An 18,188-nucleotide genomic window follows, 5' to 3' on the forward strand; every position below is an offset into this window, starting at 1 on the left:
AAGTCTATGACCCACACGATTTTGATTTTGATTAGTTCTTTTAAACATTCACTCACTTTCTTAAAGAATAAAAATAATTGCAGTAGGCAATTCAATATAAAAAATAAGCATCTTAAACATATATTAAGTACACCCTATTTGTACATTTATAAAAACATATTAAATCCATTATAATATATATCTCATTACAGAATAATTTATCTACTTAAATAATATACAAAATTTAACACTATTATGTAATATTATATTATCTGTGCTACTATACAATACTTCTCTTACCTATTAATAAAATGATCTTAATCGTAAATTTTATGTTATTTTGTTATCTGTACAATATTATATTATCTGTGTCTGTACATACGCTGTCTCGTATCTGGTAGTCCCACTGAAAACCAGCGCTGTGGTATAACTTAGTTATACTACAGTATAAATGCTGAATGGGAGTCACATTTAACTTTACCAGTATGTTTCTAGCTTTAAGTTGTATGTCTATTAAATATTATTGTGGATAACAATACTGACGTAATGCTAAACTGTCTTTATTATTATTATATTATTTTGACCAATTTATTATTATTAGTTAATATTTTGCACCCCTATTTACAAAAATTGCGCGAACGGAGGAGTATGAAATTTATGCTATACTATATTATATATACTATATTATACTAAAACTAAACTAATATTTTTTCAGTTGTGCATAGAACACTACCATGTATTTCACACACACACACTCACACACCTATATACTCTTTTTTGTATAATAATAATAATAATAATTTTTCACACAGCGCCATCTAGACCCAAGTTAAGTTAGCTAAAGCTTGTGTTTTGGGTACTAAACAACTGATACTATATTTTTTTTTTGTAAATACATACATATTTTCACACACACACACATGAATACAAATGTTTGTGTATCGAACCCGCGACCATCGGTCGTAAAGCGGTGTGCTTTTATATATTATGTTTATTCTTAAAATCTGTGGTCAAATTAAAAATAGATAAATACTGTTCGTCTTTAATATTATTTGTCTATAGTATTTCTGAATGTTGAGCATACCGCCATCTATAGAACCAATTTCATTAACGTTTGAGTACAAAAAGCGATTTTATGTCTTGACCACATTTGAATTCATGTCCACTTGGATATAATTCATGATTGTGGACGTTGTAATAGTTGTTTTAATTTCAATAATAATATTGTTATTATTGTTTTAATTTCAGGATATACAATGTGGTCATATTCAAGTGTGGACATCCCAGGGCCACGGATGAGCCGTACAGACCGAATCAAGATATATTTATCTGAATGTGTGGTTGGCTTCTGTATAGTATTCTTTATAATATGTGTGGGACTGCTATTATATTTATTTTTTCATTTATATAGTACCGTATCTAATGCAGGGAAATTAACGGGAACTTTAGCCGAGAGCTGAGTTAAACAAATGAATATTAGTAACGCAATGCAGGAAAAGAAAAGAAATAAAGAAATCTCTGTTTACCTACATAAGAAAAGAACTAAGAAGTCCGTAGGTATGAATGCAATATTATAGAGTTAAAAAGGTAACTGTGAAGTTAGATCGATTATTAAGAAGACATTTAGTATTTTGTCACTGTCACATTATTGCCAATTCCAAACGATTTTACATATTTTTATAATGACAAGGTACAAAAATATTTAAATAGTTATTAATGTATAATCAAATGAATACCTGCATATAATGAAAGATCTTTAAACATCTACTTACAAGTATTCATTATAGGATTAGCATATCATATCATCTAGTCTGTAAAAGGTAATTAAAGGTGTTACCTTTAATTATCTTTCCTGTACTACCTTCAAATTACAAATAGGTATTTGTGTATTAATAGTTCAATAAAGGAAACCTCGAAAAATTGTGATATTTGTGGTAAATTAAATTAATTATTTGTTGCAATGCAAATAAATATTTGTTAATTAATGGTTATGAATAAATAACAATACAAATAGCATACCTCAGTTTTGGATTTATTCCATTTATGTATTGTGCCAAATATAATGAGAATTCTGTGAAATGTAAATATAATAACGTAGGTGCCAACTAGAAAATTTAGTTTTATTGTATTTTTATATCATATCTAGTTTATTTAGAATTAGTAAATTAGTATCAAGTATTTTTTTAATATAATAGGGATATAATATTTACATGTTATTTTAGTCCAATCTCAAAGCTGCGTGTTCTCAAGAAACTAACAAACTTGTAAAAAAAATTGTCGTAAAAAATATTAGTACATACTATACAATAAAATTATTTTATGTAATAATGTGTGGTATATATTTTTAATTATTGGCTATACGACCTTTTGTATTGTAACAGTTGTGTATAATTGTAAACATTCATCGGATTGTTTACCGTAATTTATTGGAAATTCATAAATATTAACACGGTAAATTTTTACGTAATGTAGATGAACCATATGGTTGTATGTATGAATAGTTGCATTAGTTCTGTCATATATTGCTCAGTAACATATCACTGATAATAACGTTTACCTTCTGAATAATAAAACGTACCAATATACATATTATTAAGAATTTCAGATAAGCTATTTATGTCGTATAAAGACGTTCATTAGAAAACTAAATTTGGATACTGCTAACATACGAGTATATTCCACAGAGCTCCATCTATTAATTAAATTATGAATGTTTGAATATTCTACAACAATAAATTTAGAATAAAATTTGTGTACAATTGTACAGTGAAATAATAACATTAAACAAATTATTACATTTCATATTTTTTAATATCCTTATAACTTACTATTTGAGAGTATTCAGAAACTAACATTACCCAATGATGAGCAATGTGTTAGAGCAGGCACTTGCTGTCGAAACGACTCCGATCAATCCCCGACCGGCCCATTTTAACGGGAATCGAAATTATGACAGCCTGAGCCTAGGTTTAAACCTCTTACAGTGCCACAGATCAAAGTCATATCCGTCAGACAGGAGTTGACCTATAGCCACTGCATAAGCCTTTCGACGGATTTAATCGCTCAGATTTTCGATCATTAAAGCTGTAAAGGTCAGCTGCGGCTGTCACAAATTGGAATAGTTTGAAAAGAAATGTTCCCCATTGTTTTCGCTGTTCAATACGGAATTAACACTGCAACTAATGAAGTACATCCGTACGACCACAGCTATACTTTTTTTCAAGAAATCAAACTATTTTTGTACATAGTAATGTATGCTACGTTGTACATCCGTACGACCACAGTTTTTTTTTATAAAAGGTAATGTATGCTACGTTGGAAAGTTTGTTGTTGTACGGCTATACTTACCACATTAGCTCCAATCAACAATTCAAGAAATTCAATACTATTTTTGTACATATAACAGCATTTTTTATGACCTGTATCTCCTTTACCCTTAGTACATAATATTAAATTGTTCTATCTCAACCCTTATTGTTCTACTTCTCCCATGAAACAAAAATATATTTACTTAATCCTTATTGAATTCTTGTACAAAAGGTGGGCTTAATGCATTCTCTACTTCTAAAGGTTTAGGTACTACTTTAAGAAGTGCAAAGATACTCAAAGCCGTTGTAGTTTATCAAATAACATTATATATTAAATACACCTATTTTTTTTTTTAACTATTTATTATCGGTTAATAACCTATTAGCTGTAAAATACCTACTGGCATAGATAAGATACCTATTAGTATAGACTTTCAATATATAACGTGTGATACACGGATATACCAACACTGTTCCTTATAATTGAATAGTGTCAGAAAGCAATTTCTATCATAGTCCCGTGTCTCTTCTCTTCTTTAATAATTTTTCTACTGAAATAACTTCCAAGCCAGACAGAGTACTAATACAGAAATAAACCCGACGATTGAAACCAAAAACGAAACAAAAGTTATTTGATCAATGACATATACCATATTAGTTCGAAAGATTACAAAAATAACAGACAGTCACCATTAAAAAGAATGTACAATCCATATTATTGGGTAGAGCAGTCTGTAGGATGAGAGAGTATAGTATTCGACGCTTGAAAAAAAACAATCAATTAAAATACGTCATGCAGTTTTGGCGAAGACATCTCATAATGTACTTAAGTAAAGTATTTTCGTGAATTCAGACTTTTACTGTTGGGAGTTGGCAGTTGGCATTCCGAAATCACTTCTTCACACTTGACTTGTACTATTATTTCAATGAAATTTATTATAGTGTGTTACGGTCTAGACACAGGATCATCTTCATTAAATATTACACGCAAATTTAATCACCCGTGCCAATCTAGTATGATAAAGTGTCTGTCTATGTCTAGATATATGTATTGTAGAGCTATCTGCCGGACAAAAGCGACTACACGCCAACAGGGCTTGCAATATCGCAACCTGACAACAAAATTAATAGGTGAATTCAGATACCTACTCAAATAGACTATTGTTGATGTTTCGATTTGATTCGTACTCCCGATAATTGAAGTTTTTTAGAGTGATAAGCCAGGCTACAATTCACTCACAAATACATTCGTAGTACATTAATGTAATTCAATTTAATCTCTCTGAAGAAAATGTATCTGGTGGTCACCCTTGATGTAAAATTGTGACGTTGTTAAACAAAATTATGCTGAAGTACAACAAGAATTTTGATTAAAACTAGTAAACATTAACAAGAATTTTGACTTTTTTTTTTACGTTGCCAATATTTTATAAAGGTATTAACAAATTTCGCTATATTTTATAATATCCTAATCAAATATAATGAGCAATAAAGTTATACTAAAATATGTATCATTTATTTCGTTAAGTTATTTTTGTTCAGATTAAATTGATACACGCATTCCTCATCATAACATAGACAATAAATATCTATGGTTTTGAAAACGTTCTGTTTAACTATTGTTTAAATAAATATAAATCATGAATAATTATCGTATATTTGAATTTGACTTTCATAACATTTTAGTAGAATTATTATATTATCTACATATTTGCATGGCATGACTTCCAAAACACAAAGTCACTTTTAACACTATTTTTAAAATACGTGTTCTGTCATTTGCTCAGTATCGGTATTAGCATATCAGTATGTCAATGGCGAATAGAGACAAATTAATCAAAACTTTTTTTTACTAAACACGCCATTACATTGCAAACTATCAAAGACAAAGATACAGTGACAAAAACCACGATAAATTAATCAAAGTAAAGGGTTAGGTTACTTTATATAAAAACAAATATAATTCAGATTTTACAAATTTTACAATTATTCTAGTACACAATTTAAGTTAAGAATTGAACATTTATATAAGCTTAAATAAAGCGCGAAGGCGTCAAATTTATTTGAAATACCATGTTTTAACATTCCTTGACTTATATACTCTGAAATCAGATCAAACAATTTGTAACATTAGAATAATGTTCATTTGACTGCTTAACACACTCACCTTTTGATGCTATCTGAAACTCATAGTAAAGTGTTTTGTTTTTCATTAACATAATGAAACAAACATTTAATATTAGAAATACCATAACATATATCACAGTAAAAATGATTCAAGGGTCGAAAATAAAATTATTTAAATAGTATATACTAAAAGTACTGAGACATGATGTCTATTTACAAAGCTATTTCATAAGAGAAAAGTTGCAAAACGAGCTGTTGGAAAAGCTGCTATTTAAATTTCTCTAAGAGATGTAATTAGGGACAGGAAATACAGCGAACTAAAACTAAACTTTTTGACATAAATCTCAAAGTCCGTCCGCTGAAAGATTGAGAACTAGCTCGCAACACAATGTGCATTGGAGCAGGTAGGTTTATCTAGTTGGCACCGGAAGGTATTTGAAACCATATTCAGAATAGCAGATCCTACGGCCGTATCCTTATGTATGAACTGACATTATATATAAGTATATGACATCTAAAAGTGGTATTACATCTAGGTGTATTTTAGTTGAAAGGCGAGAGATATGGCAGTGAAATTACTTGAAAACATAATGCAATATCCTCCAAAATCGGCAATAAATGTAACACGGGTATAGTATGATGACGTGATAATCTTGGTGATGTGTATGTATATATCTGACGGTTATCACTTATGATAATGTGGTATATCAGCTTTTTAGCCAATCCAATTAGAAAAATAATTATATTGTAATATATTCATAAGCAATCAATAAAGAACTACAGCTATTGTTGAAAGACGTACAAACTATGTAAATAGTACAAAACTAGCATTTTTATTTATTAGTATATATATATATATATATATATATATATATATATATATATATATATATATATATATATATGTAGGATTTGAAACTTGGCGGTATGAACGAATGGGAACGAATGAGTATGAATGAATGGAAACAGAGGAGCAAATGGATAGAAACGAAAGAGTGAATGGATGGAGAAAGGAATGAATGGAAAAAGAGGATGGGCATCGCTCTCTTCCTCGTAGACTGCCATATAGTTAGGTCGTTTCATGTATCATAGTAAATGTTTTTTTTTGTAATTTAAATAAAAGGAGTTCTATAAAATAATCATCCTGTTATTCGCGAATCCTCATATCCCACAATTTTGGGGCTCGCCCGGGATAGAGGATCAAAGATTACTTGGATGTTAACGGATTTTTATGGAAGACGGAAGTACCCGAATTGCGGCGCGGTACAGACGGTGACGCGGACGAAGAATACGAATGTCGAGGTGGACACGTCGTATTTAAAGATTATATTAAATTACAAAAAGAATGTCTAAAGACGAAAATAAGATGGAACGTGCATTTCGCGAGGCATCGTGGCATCCAGTTGAAACTTTACCGGTATTCAACGGGACCGATAAGACTATAACGGCGGCGAGGTGGGCGCAGGAGATAGAAGAGAACGCGGAAATATTTGGTTGGAGTGCTACACAGCAATTAATTTTGGCGAGGAGATCGTTAGCCGGAAACGCATTACTATGGTTAAAGTCGGAGAAACCATTCAAAACTTATGACGACTTAAAATGTGCTATTATGAAGGAGTTTCCTGATAGCATAAATTTGAAAGAGCTGCACGAAATCTTATCCAACAGGAAAAAAGGAAAAAACGAAAGTTGTTATGAATATATGCTAATAATGAAGGAGTTGGGCAAGCGCGGCAAGTTACCTGATTATTGTGTTATTCAGTACATAACAGACGGTATTATAGATGATGAGATAAACAAGGTCATGTTGTACGGGGTCACTACCTATGCCTCGTTAAAAGAAAAATTAGTGATATACGAATCCATGAAGAAAAAGATGTACGTAACTACAAGGAAAGAAAACCCATAGTAACGAAAGAACATTACAGAGACAGCAGAAAATGCTACAAATGTGGTGAAAATGGTCATATTGCGACAACATGTTCGAAAGGAGTTAAGTGTTACAAATGTCATTCATACGGCCATATTTCGTCGAACTGCAGAGCTGCATTTGTCGAAAGAAATTCAAATACGATTGGGAATGATAATAAGTGCATCTCAATCACTTCACCTACGACGGGAGCGGAAGACCGACCGGAACGACGATCAATGTGTGTGAACGGTGTGAACATAGACGCGAACATAGAAAATGGCGACGTGCGTAGTGGCAGCAATGTTGACAGTGGTGACAGATGTCATTCGCTCGGGAACTGTCAATTTGAAACCGTCATGAATACGAAGCGAAATAGTTCAATCAAAACATTGGAGATAAATGGCGTAATAATCGAATGTTTAATTGATTCGGGGAGTGACGTAAATCTGGTGTCGGCAGATGTATTTTTCGAACTTATATATAAATGTGAGTGCCTATAATAAAGAAAAGATAGTGTTGCACGGACTGGGATTGTCGACTGTTTACTCTATAGGAAAATTTCAAACAGTACTAAAAATTGATGATTGTTATTTTGAATTATTGTTTTATATTGTACCAACAAATGCAATGCCTTACAAAGTGATCCTAGGTCAACCATTTTTGGAAAATGCGGTAGTTATTTTCGATAAAGGTGTGGTAAATGTAGTTTCGAGGAATGTGCATTGTTTGTTTACAGATGACAAACCGGTTAGTTATGTACCAAATCCTCAGATTATGGAGACAGCTCAGCTTATAGTGGATCAATATAAGCCCTTACAAACCAAGGAGGCACCATTTGAAATGCAGATTATCCTGAACGACGATGTGCCGGTGGCACAGCGGCCGCGTAGACTAGCCTATAAGGAACAAGAAGCAGTTGATAAACAAATTGGTGAGTGGTTACAAAATGGTATTATTAAACCTAGCTTTTCAGAGTATGCAAGCCCATTAGTATTAGTTAGAAAAAAAGATGGTAGTATAAGAGTCTGTGTTGATTACCGTAAAATAAATAAAAAAATTGTTAGGGATGAGTTTCCTCTACCAATCATTGAAGATCATTTAGATAAACTTTCTGGATACACGGTTTTTAGTAAATTGGATCTCAAAGACGCTTTTTTTCATCTCAAAATAAATAGTAACTGTACAAAGTATACATCTTTTGTGACACAGAATGGTCAATATGAGTTTATGAGAGCACCTTTTGGTTTGTCCATATGTCGAATTATTTCACACGTTTTATCACTATTATTTTCAGAGAGCTTATAGCAAAGGGGTTTCTATTAATTTTTATTGACGACTTAATAATATTATCAAACACATATGATGAAGCCATAGATCGACTTCGTGAAGTTTTAAAATTAGCTTCTGAATATGGATTACATATAAATTGGAGAAAAAGTGACTTATTGACTAAAAAGGTGGAATATCTTGGTTATGAAATTGAAAATGGAGAAATAAAACCGTGTAGAGACAAAGTTGAAGCAGTTTTAAAGTATCCATTAAAACCTAAGTCGGTAAAACAGATTCAAAGTTTCATTGGATTGACATCCTATTTTAGAAAAATAATTGTTGGGTATGCTTCTATAGCACGACCATTAACAGACTTATTAAAGAAGAGTAATGATTTTATTTTCAGTGAAAAACAGGAGATTGCATTCAAATTGTTAAAGAAGTTGTTGTCTGAAAATCCAGTATTAAAATTATATAACCCAGGACTCGATACCGAATTGCATACAGATGCATCTATCATGGCTTATTCAGCAATATTATTTCATTAAAAAGGATTCTAATGATGGGAGTTTACACCCTGTGTACTACCTAAGTCGTAAAACCTCAGATGCAGAGCAGAAATACACAAGTTATGAGCTGGAGGCATTAGCCATAATAGAGGGTGTTAAAAAATTCAGGAAATATTTACTTGGCATAAAATTTAAGATTGTTACTGATTGCTTAGCATTTGAAATGACATTAAAAAAGAAGGATTTATCAACTAGAGTTGCAAGATGGGTATTGTTATTACAAGAGTATGATTATGAGGTGGAGCATAGAAAAGGGAATCAGATGCGGCATGTTGATGCTCTTAGCCGCAATCCTTATGTTACTGTTGTTACCAGAGGGTTACATGATCAAATCAGGAGAGCACAGGAACTAGATGAGGGTATAAAGGCGATTTCAGATATAATTAAGGAGAGGCCTTACAAAGATTATTATGAACAGAATGGAATCATATACAAGGGTAATCAAGGACAAATACTTATTCCCAAGGGATTAGAAATGGAAATTATTAAAACAATTCACTCGAATGGTCATTTTGGCAAGAAAAAGATGTTAGAAATGTTAAATGTAGATTATTATATAAAAGATTTATCTTCTAAAATAGATAACTTCCTTGTAACCTGCGTACCATGTTTGTTGGCAACGAAGAAAGAAGGAAAACAAGAAGGTTTTCTTAATTCCATAGAGAAGGGCATTATCCCACTTAGTACATTGCATATTGATCACATAGGACCACTCTCAGAGACTTCAAAATTGTATAATTATATTTTAACAATTGTAGGCGCATTTACAATATATTTGTTTGGCTCTTTCCAGTGAAGACAACTACTACTAAGGAGACATTAAGTAAGTTACTTATTCATCAGCAGACTTTTGGAAACCCAGATCGAATTATATCAGATAGAGGAACGGCTTTTACTAGCAAGGAGTTTGATGACTATTGTAAAGATGAGAATATCCAACATATTGTTATCACCACTGGAGTACCCAGAGGAAATGGGCAGGTAGAAAGGATTCATCGTACTTTGGTGTCAGTCTTAACGAAACTGTGCATAGAGGATAAAAGTCAGTGGTATAAGCATGTGAGTAGAGTTCAAAGGGCTCTAAATAGTACTTATCAAAGAAGTATAGGAACCAGTCCTTATGAGTTAATGGTGGGTGTAAAAATGAAACAAAAAGAGGATTTAAATATTTTTAGTTTATTACTAGAAGAAAGTAGAGACGAATTTGTGACAAATAGAGAAGAAACGAGAGAACAGGCTAAGATACAAATTTTAAAAGTACAAGATGAAAATCGGCGAAATTATAACAAAAAACGCAAGGAAAGCCTTAAACATAATATTGGTGACTATGTAGTAATCAAGAGAACCCAATTTGGTACTAATATGAAATTAAAGCAAAGGTATTTAGGACCTTATAAAGTTGTTAAAGTCAATGGCAGAGACCGCTATGATGTACTGAAGGTCGATATTGCTTCTGAGGGACCTATGAGGACGTCCACTTCAGCAGACTATATGAAGAGGTGGCCAGAGGTTAGTTCTTGAAACTCATTTACTTACCAAATTATTGTAATTTTCAAATTAAGTTGATGGCTGACCTTGTGAGGCATTAGTATTAGCTTATGGTGAAGATAAAGGATTATTTGATTGTACCTATTTTAGTACTTAGTTTATATTGTATTTGATTATAGGAGTATAGGTACTGTACCAGTTGTATTTTTTTCTTTGTGTATTATTATTATTTTTTGTACTGTGTAATATGTTAAAGTTGTGTAACTATGTTATAAGAAGGGTCATGTTTTAATTTAAGGTGTTTAGTTGTATTTTCATTCTATATTTTGCTTTAGTGTGTAGTAGGTGTGTATGAAAAGAGTGTGTTAGAAGAATTGTAGAGTGAAAGACGGACCCTGAGGTCAGGCTCCAATGCGGGATGGCCGAGTTGTAGGATTTGAAACTTGGCGGTATGAACGAATGGGAACGAATGAGTATGAATGAATGGAAACAGAGGAGCAAATGGATAGAAACGAAATAGTGAATGGATGGAGAAAGGAATGAACGGAAAAAGAGGATGGGCATCGCTCTCTTCCTCGTAGACTGCCATATAGTTAGGTCGTTTCATGTATCATAGTAAATGTTTTTTTTTGTAATTTAAATAAAAGGAGTTCTATAAAATAATCATCCTGTTATTCGCGAATCCTCATTCCCACATATATATATATAATATTGACTTAAACTCTATACATTTGTATTATATTTCATTGTACCTAAAAAAGCACTATACAAACTCCTATACATCCTAATCTGTGATATATTCACACATCCCTAAAACATTCTTCTTTGTTATTAATTGGATAAAAACTGTTTATTATGCTTAGGTTTGAGGGAAACTCCAAGATATTTATATAAAGAGCAAATATCAACTGAATTATAGTTCAACTCACCTATAAGTATTATTACATATAAATATTATATTAGGTATAAATACCTACTTGTTACCAGGGTTGTCATCGTTCTGAGAGTTGCAACCATGCACCGACTCAGCCGGACTGACCTGATTTACCCGGGACCGAGCTGATATCGATTATAGTGCTCCGTGTACCGGCGATGTACAAATTTACACCGTTATTCATAAAAAGATTAAAACATTTAATAAACCTATTTTAGCCTTTGAACTCTTTGGTACTTATATTTAATTTTACTTTGAAATGAATTTAAATTACAGGAACGCTTTTTTAACTGACTCGAAGGATAAGTTTCTTTAATTTTACTGTATGTTTCTATACGTATATATACACAATTTTGAAAAAAACTACCATAACTACATGAAATGCTTGCAAAGAAATTTATTGATAATCTAGTTAGATTAGACTTCTAGTGCCATCTCCTATTGGAGGTATTAAAGCTGTAAAGATGCTGCCCATAAATGGTATTTTGTACTTACTCATCCCGTACCAATCTTCGATGTGCATTTTTGAGCCACTTGAGTCTGACCATAGGTGTTTATCTAAGGTCAAATTCAAGTGGGCCTAAAGATGGGTTATAAATGTAAATCTATTAAAAGTTTATTAAAAAAAACACTATCTTAACGGACATCGCAGCTGAGGTACATAGTAATAATATAGGTATGAGGTAATGGCGTATGTACGAGTACATGCGACATAGGTTACTATGTCGCATGTACTCGTACATACGGCATAGTTTCAAGGATACTAGTTACGTTACCTCGCTGACTTGCAATGTTTCTTTTGATCGATCTATACCAACCTCTCTTATCCTTGGTGATGTCGATATCCAGCTATTATATATTGAATCTAGATTAGATTTAACACCTCCTCCTAAACAGTGGCGCAACTAAGAAATCCAAATTAGATATAAATGTGTACCTTCAACGAACTTTCAAATTTAATACTAAATTATTAATTAGTATTTATTGAAAAATGGTTACTGACAAAACTAGCTCAATTTTGTTTATAGTAGCAAATTTTTATAAAGATAAATAAAAAAAATACTCGACTAATTTGATCGTTTTTTCAGTGTAGAACAACATACATGATTTATGTACAATTACTAATCATCAAGAAACAAAAGGATTTCATTTAGTCATGTACATATAATTGAGAGACGACAGCATGGGGGTTTTTAAGAAGAGTAGGCCAACGCGCACAAGATACCCCCGGTATTTCAGGTGTACACTACTGTAACCGTTTATAGTCAGAGCCGTTTGCCACCTAAACCTTATGTTAAGCTAGTAGTATAAAAAATATTTTAGTATTTTTACTTGCAACTGTATAATCTCAAACAAATAAATTACAAACGGTACAAATTACTAGTTCAGTAATACTATGTAGTATGGTAATTAGTGATCTTTGAGATATGGTTTTTATACTACTATGGTGGCATACAAGCATACGGCGCATCTGATGGTAAATGGTCACAGTAAATGGACGCCTGAAACACCAGGGGAATCACGTGCGCGTTACCGGCCCTTAACGAACCTTAATATCCTCTTCTTGAAAAACCCCATGCTGTAAGGATATATATATATACCATGCAGGAAAACAAAGATTTATACGGCCTATATACATAACACCGCTTTATGTACCGCCACTAAGAACTAAATCATCAAGCCTCCGTAGTCTGTAACTTAGTACTATATCTCACCATATATACCGAAATAACTTATGAAACAACCCATTCGGCGTAAATCGAAGAGACAGACATACATAGAACATAGGTCACATCGATAGATACTTTGTATAAAGCCTACATCAGAAATATGGAGGATGGAGGAACTAAGGAGGTAAATATATTTTCTTTGTATACGAAATAATATACTTCAACATGCTACTGCAAGTGCTGTGCATTAAATTACAAAGTAAAATTAACGATACACTGTGTTCCCTTACATCAATTGTTTCATCATTCTGTGAAAATAAACCTTACTCCATCACCACACAAACAATTTTCTACTATATGACGTACAACAAAACAATGTAGTAAGTGGAAATGTTTCAATTGACATTCAATTTAATATTGTAAATCTAAGGAACAATGTTATTAACTGTAAAATTCCCAAATACACGAGAAAACAATAAATAACAAATACGACACTTAATTAAACTAAGAACTAATATATTCATAATAATCTTAATATATCATTTCCTTTATATTGTTAAAATGTTATCTTCATTATATCTATATTCATACAAGATAATATTACCATTTTGATAAGAATTAATGCAATAAATCTAAAGTAAAGCACTTACAACAAATGGTAAACATATGGGACATCCTGAGATTGCAAATAGTACAAAACGAGTACACAATAATTAATAGTTTAATTCAAAATAACACAGCAAAGATGCTGAGTTATGATTTCTTAACTTTATTAGAGTAAACTACTTATGATGTAAGGTTACATTTGTGATCAACCTTTTCTTTTCTTTTTTTTAACCTATATATATATAAAAATATTAAATATCACCAACAAATTAGATGACTTATTATTAACTTTAAGTATATTATTAACGAGTAACTTATAAATTCATATCGAGTAATATGCATTCTTTCAACCGACGCATTCATAAAACTCAACCGACTTTGATCCCAATTCAACGAAAGAGCTTAATTTTTTTACTTCACTGAACAAAAAACTTGTGTACAACAGGCGAGCATGATGCCGTATGGCATTCTCTTCCAGCTATTATTATTCATGTCTTTTCTTACTTTCATATTTTTTAAACTCAAATAATGTTGTTCCATGACTTCTAATTTACCACGAGCACTAAGCCCCTAGTTCCAATATGCAATATTTTTACATTTCCCAGAAGCATTGCTCTAACTTTCAGTCAGGCGGTACAGTTTGATTGCACACTGGTATAAGGATTTTTCATTTTTATTCAATTCAATACGAAAAAAATAAAGTACGGGTATAACGGACTTTGAGAATAAGCCAAACATTTGTGTTACAATTTATGTAAAATCTTTCAATTTTGGATTGTCAACGACATTGCAAACAGTGAGCATAGGTTTTAAAAAAAAATAGGTATTTATATGATGTGGACTGATGGCTGATTGAAATACGATTAAATTAAAAAAATAATTATATTAAACCTGATAAATAAATAATATAATTAAACTATTGCGCACAATTCTTTTGCCATATTTAAAGACTAAGGTGATGTCATTAAATAATTAATTAATTAACCCAGGTATTAAAATAAAACAAGTGAATATTCGACCCTCAATTAACAATTTAAAGCAAATAAAAATACTCCATAGTTATTGATTTAATAACGACCTTTTTACCACCACTGTCACTCGGAAAAACCAAATTTGACTGAGTTAAAAATAAGCTTATGTCTCCGTCGAATATACCTACTAAATTTCATGACAATTGATTTAGACGTTAAGACGCCAACATGTAACAAAGAAACTAATTTCACATTTTAAATAATTTAGTAAAGTTGATCCATATTTGGCGGGCCTCTATTTGAATGTTTGTGACAATATCGCAAAAACGATTTACATTTCTGCCGTACACTATAGCAATAGCTTATCCTATTAGCTGAACTTCATTCAAGAGATTCATCCTAAACTAATTAATCTTTACATTTCTATAATATATATTGATTATTAAAACAACTTCACCAGATTTTTTTGAAATAAAAGGTAACCAATACCATCTACCTATATTCTAGTCCAAAATTAAGATGGGTCCAATCGCTTAATCATAAAACACAGACACAGATAGACACACTTTTGCATTTATAATATTAAATAGGTACCTATAGATTGAAGTGACTAAGTGTGTAAAGTAAAATCAATGTATTCTATACAATTTAAATAACTCGTTACGTTTCCTTTGGCTTTTTGAGACGAACTGGTGTCACAACAAGTGTAGTCTTTTTTTTAATCTGTCGATCATTCACCCATAGCTTGATGATTGAGTGACCAAAAATACATTTCAACCTGTTAGTTGTTATACAATTACGGCACTGTACGGACATCGGACGCAGAGGTAAATGAACGAGAAAAACATTATACAACATCAATCAATATTCATCAGCACACGTCAGTAATATATAGATATATATATTTATTGCAAATATCGTCCTGCTCGGTAAAGCAGCGCCACCTACCGGGTACAATTGTGTTTTTCCATTGCAATATACAAAAAAAATATTCAAATAGTTCCAACCGTTTGGAAACCGTTTGTTAGAGATAAGTATGTGTGACATCTAGAATTAAAATTACGAGTATAGAACACTATATATACCCATATCTGTAGTAAGACTAGCTGTCCCGCGAAACTACCTCTGCGTAATATTTTCCCCTTTTTTGAAATAGTTTACGTAGTGGTCAAATTTAACAGTAAAAAAATATTCACAAACATTTAAACTCACAAACTACTTTTTTAGAAATTATTTATTATTTTAGTGTAGATTATGTATAAGTCTATTACAGCTGGTATGAAAAAAGTTATTCCAGAAAATATCATATTTTCAGTACGTCACAACTTTTTTTTATATTAAGTAGAGATATAAAACTGTCGTTAAATAATTATGTGTACCTACGTTGGTAACACTTTTCATCCGCATGAGAACATCTCTATTTAGTGTGCACACGGGAATAAAAAAGTACTCGTACATAAAAATGTGTAAAGTTGGACTGCATTTCTGAAAACGTATGAGCAATACATGTAGGTACTGCTATGTCCCTTTCATGTAGTCCATAGACAATGGTTTCAATACACTCCAGCTAGTTTACGATTACAGTAGTTCAAAAATGAAAATAAATTTAGACTATACAAATATATATTGATTATATTTTTATTTCGTAAATAAGCATAAACACAATTATAATGTTTGTTACAATTATAAATTATCTTTATAACCAGTTCACATGATTCCAATATGTAGAAACAGAGAACCTTGGAGACTTGCAAATTTTCCGTTACATACAATATTACTAACTAATCAACATAACCTCATTAGTGACATCTTAACAAAATGAATAATGAAATATGAGTTTATATAGTATAACAAAACACCGCCACAGATTATACATAACATTTTAGAACAATAAGTAATTAGTATTCTAGGAGTATTAAATTATGATTTAATACTCCTAGTTACGCAACCTTTGTTCTACATAGATAAGGTTTTCTTTATTTATTTATTGATCCAAAACAATACAAATTGAGTAGGATAACATAACAGTAACTTTGCAGTAAATTTTTGTCTACAACATAATATGTAGTAACTTAAGTAGTATATCTCGTTATGTCAGCTATGGTATAGTTCAATAGGTCCTTATAGTCATCATTTAGAGCAAACTTTACAGCTCCTATGGCTGACACAACACAAGTTTTCAGGATCTAATATATTTAATCAACAGATCAGATGCCAAGTTACATGTATATTCACCGTTATTTATATTCTCTAACTGAGAATACTCAGATGTACAGATTATTTTTCAATTGAAGAGAAAACTTCCGAGTTGCTAAACGTTATCTTGCATAATCCAATCAAAACTTTGTGAATACAGCTACGATGAAGCTACTAAGCATGATCTTAGTAAACAAGTCATGTCTGTATCGAGTACAGTCTATGAAGAGGTATCGTAATTTATGCATAAATCTAGTTCCAATGCTAATCATATTTAGTAGACATAACTTTTACTAAAACCCTTCTGTGGATAGAATATCGCCTATCTACTGGTACAGATTATGAAAATTATCATTAATGAAACATAGTTGTTTTGGCCATGCTTGAGGAATTATAAAAATTACCATTAGTTTTTTTCTAGTCGTAACGCACATTCACAATATAACTTTAACCGTGAAATATGCGCAAGAAATTCAGTTATTATTGTTTATAAAAAGTAATATTAAATTTATATAAATTGGATTTAAATAAGATAGATTAGAAATTAAGTGGTAGATATTTGACTGCCTTATTTCCGATAGTCGCCTGTTCGATTCCTCGCACGATGCAAACTTTTGTAGGCCAAAGGACGATTGTTGGTATCGGTCTGGGTGTTTTCTATGTATATTATGTGTGTATTTACAAAAAAACAACGGCTAAAGATTCTAATACTAATAGTAATATTATATTAACCCAGTTTTATAGGTAGAATTCATTTTTATTTCGAAATCATGCGGCAATGCCTAGTATTATATGTATTGGATAGTTCTTTTTAATTTAACTCCAGATAAACTAAAAAGAATAATTATCAAACAATTGACTGCCTATCTGCGAATATGTGACAACTATTACCTATATACTTGAACAGCACCACTAGGTAATTCGAATGTCTGCAAATAACAGGGTACGGAGGCATGAGCCTTCGTAACCCGTTATTTCAGCTTTGTACAATACTTTTTCAGGAACGATTTTCAAGCTAATATCTCAAATTATCCACCGATTACATTAATATGTTGTCCACATAGGCGTTTATGTGCTACTTATATATTTATAAAGCAATTACATGGTTCGTCGGATACAAAACGTTTTGGTGTTTTTGTTATTCTGCCAAAACCTACTG

The 18,188-nt window shown here is 31.5% G+C and overlaps 2 protein-coding genes across 3 annotated transcripts; both read left to right on the top strand.

The window, feature by feature from the left end:
* Positions 1-7,818: 7,818 nt before the first annotated feature.
* Positions 7,819-9,122, top strand: LOC131851274 (uncharacterized). Of its 2 annotated transcripts, none has more exons than XM_059201752.1 (2): positions 7,819-8,257; positions 9,002-9,122. In XM_059201752.1, exons 1-2 carry the CDS (start codon positions 7,954-7,956, stop codon positions 9,031-9,033), a joined length of 336 nt encoding a protein of 111 aa, XP_059057735.1. In that variant the 5' UTR covers positions 7,819-7,953; the 3' UTR covers positions 9,034-9,122. The 2 variants fall into 2 exon arrangements, with proteins under 2 accessions (XP_059057735.1, XP_059057736.1); XM_059201753.1 differs by lacking the exon at positions 9,002-9,122 and adding an exon at positions 8,621-8,845.
* An 825-nt stretch (positions 9,123-9,947) lies between these two features.
* Positions 9,948-11,011, top strand: LOC131851276 (uncharacterized). The gene has a single exon (XM_059201754.1). It carries the CDS (start codon positions 10,293-10,295, stop codon positions 10,683-10,685), a length of 393 nt encoding a protein of 130 aa, XP_059057737.1. The 5' UTR covers positions 9,948-10,292; the 3' UTR covers positions 10,686-11,011.
* Positions 11,012-18,188: the final 7,177 nt, after the last annotated feature.

The sequence above is a fragment of the Achroia grisella genome, unplaced genomic scaffold (assembly GCF_030625045.1).
Source record: "Achroia grisella isolate CSIRO2021 unplaced genomic scaffold, CSIRO_AGI_Agris_v1 utg782, whole genome shotgun sequence".
Taxonomy (NCBI): Eukaryota; Metazoa; Arthropoda; class Insecta; order Lepidoptera; family Pyralidae; genus Achroia; species Achroia grisella.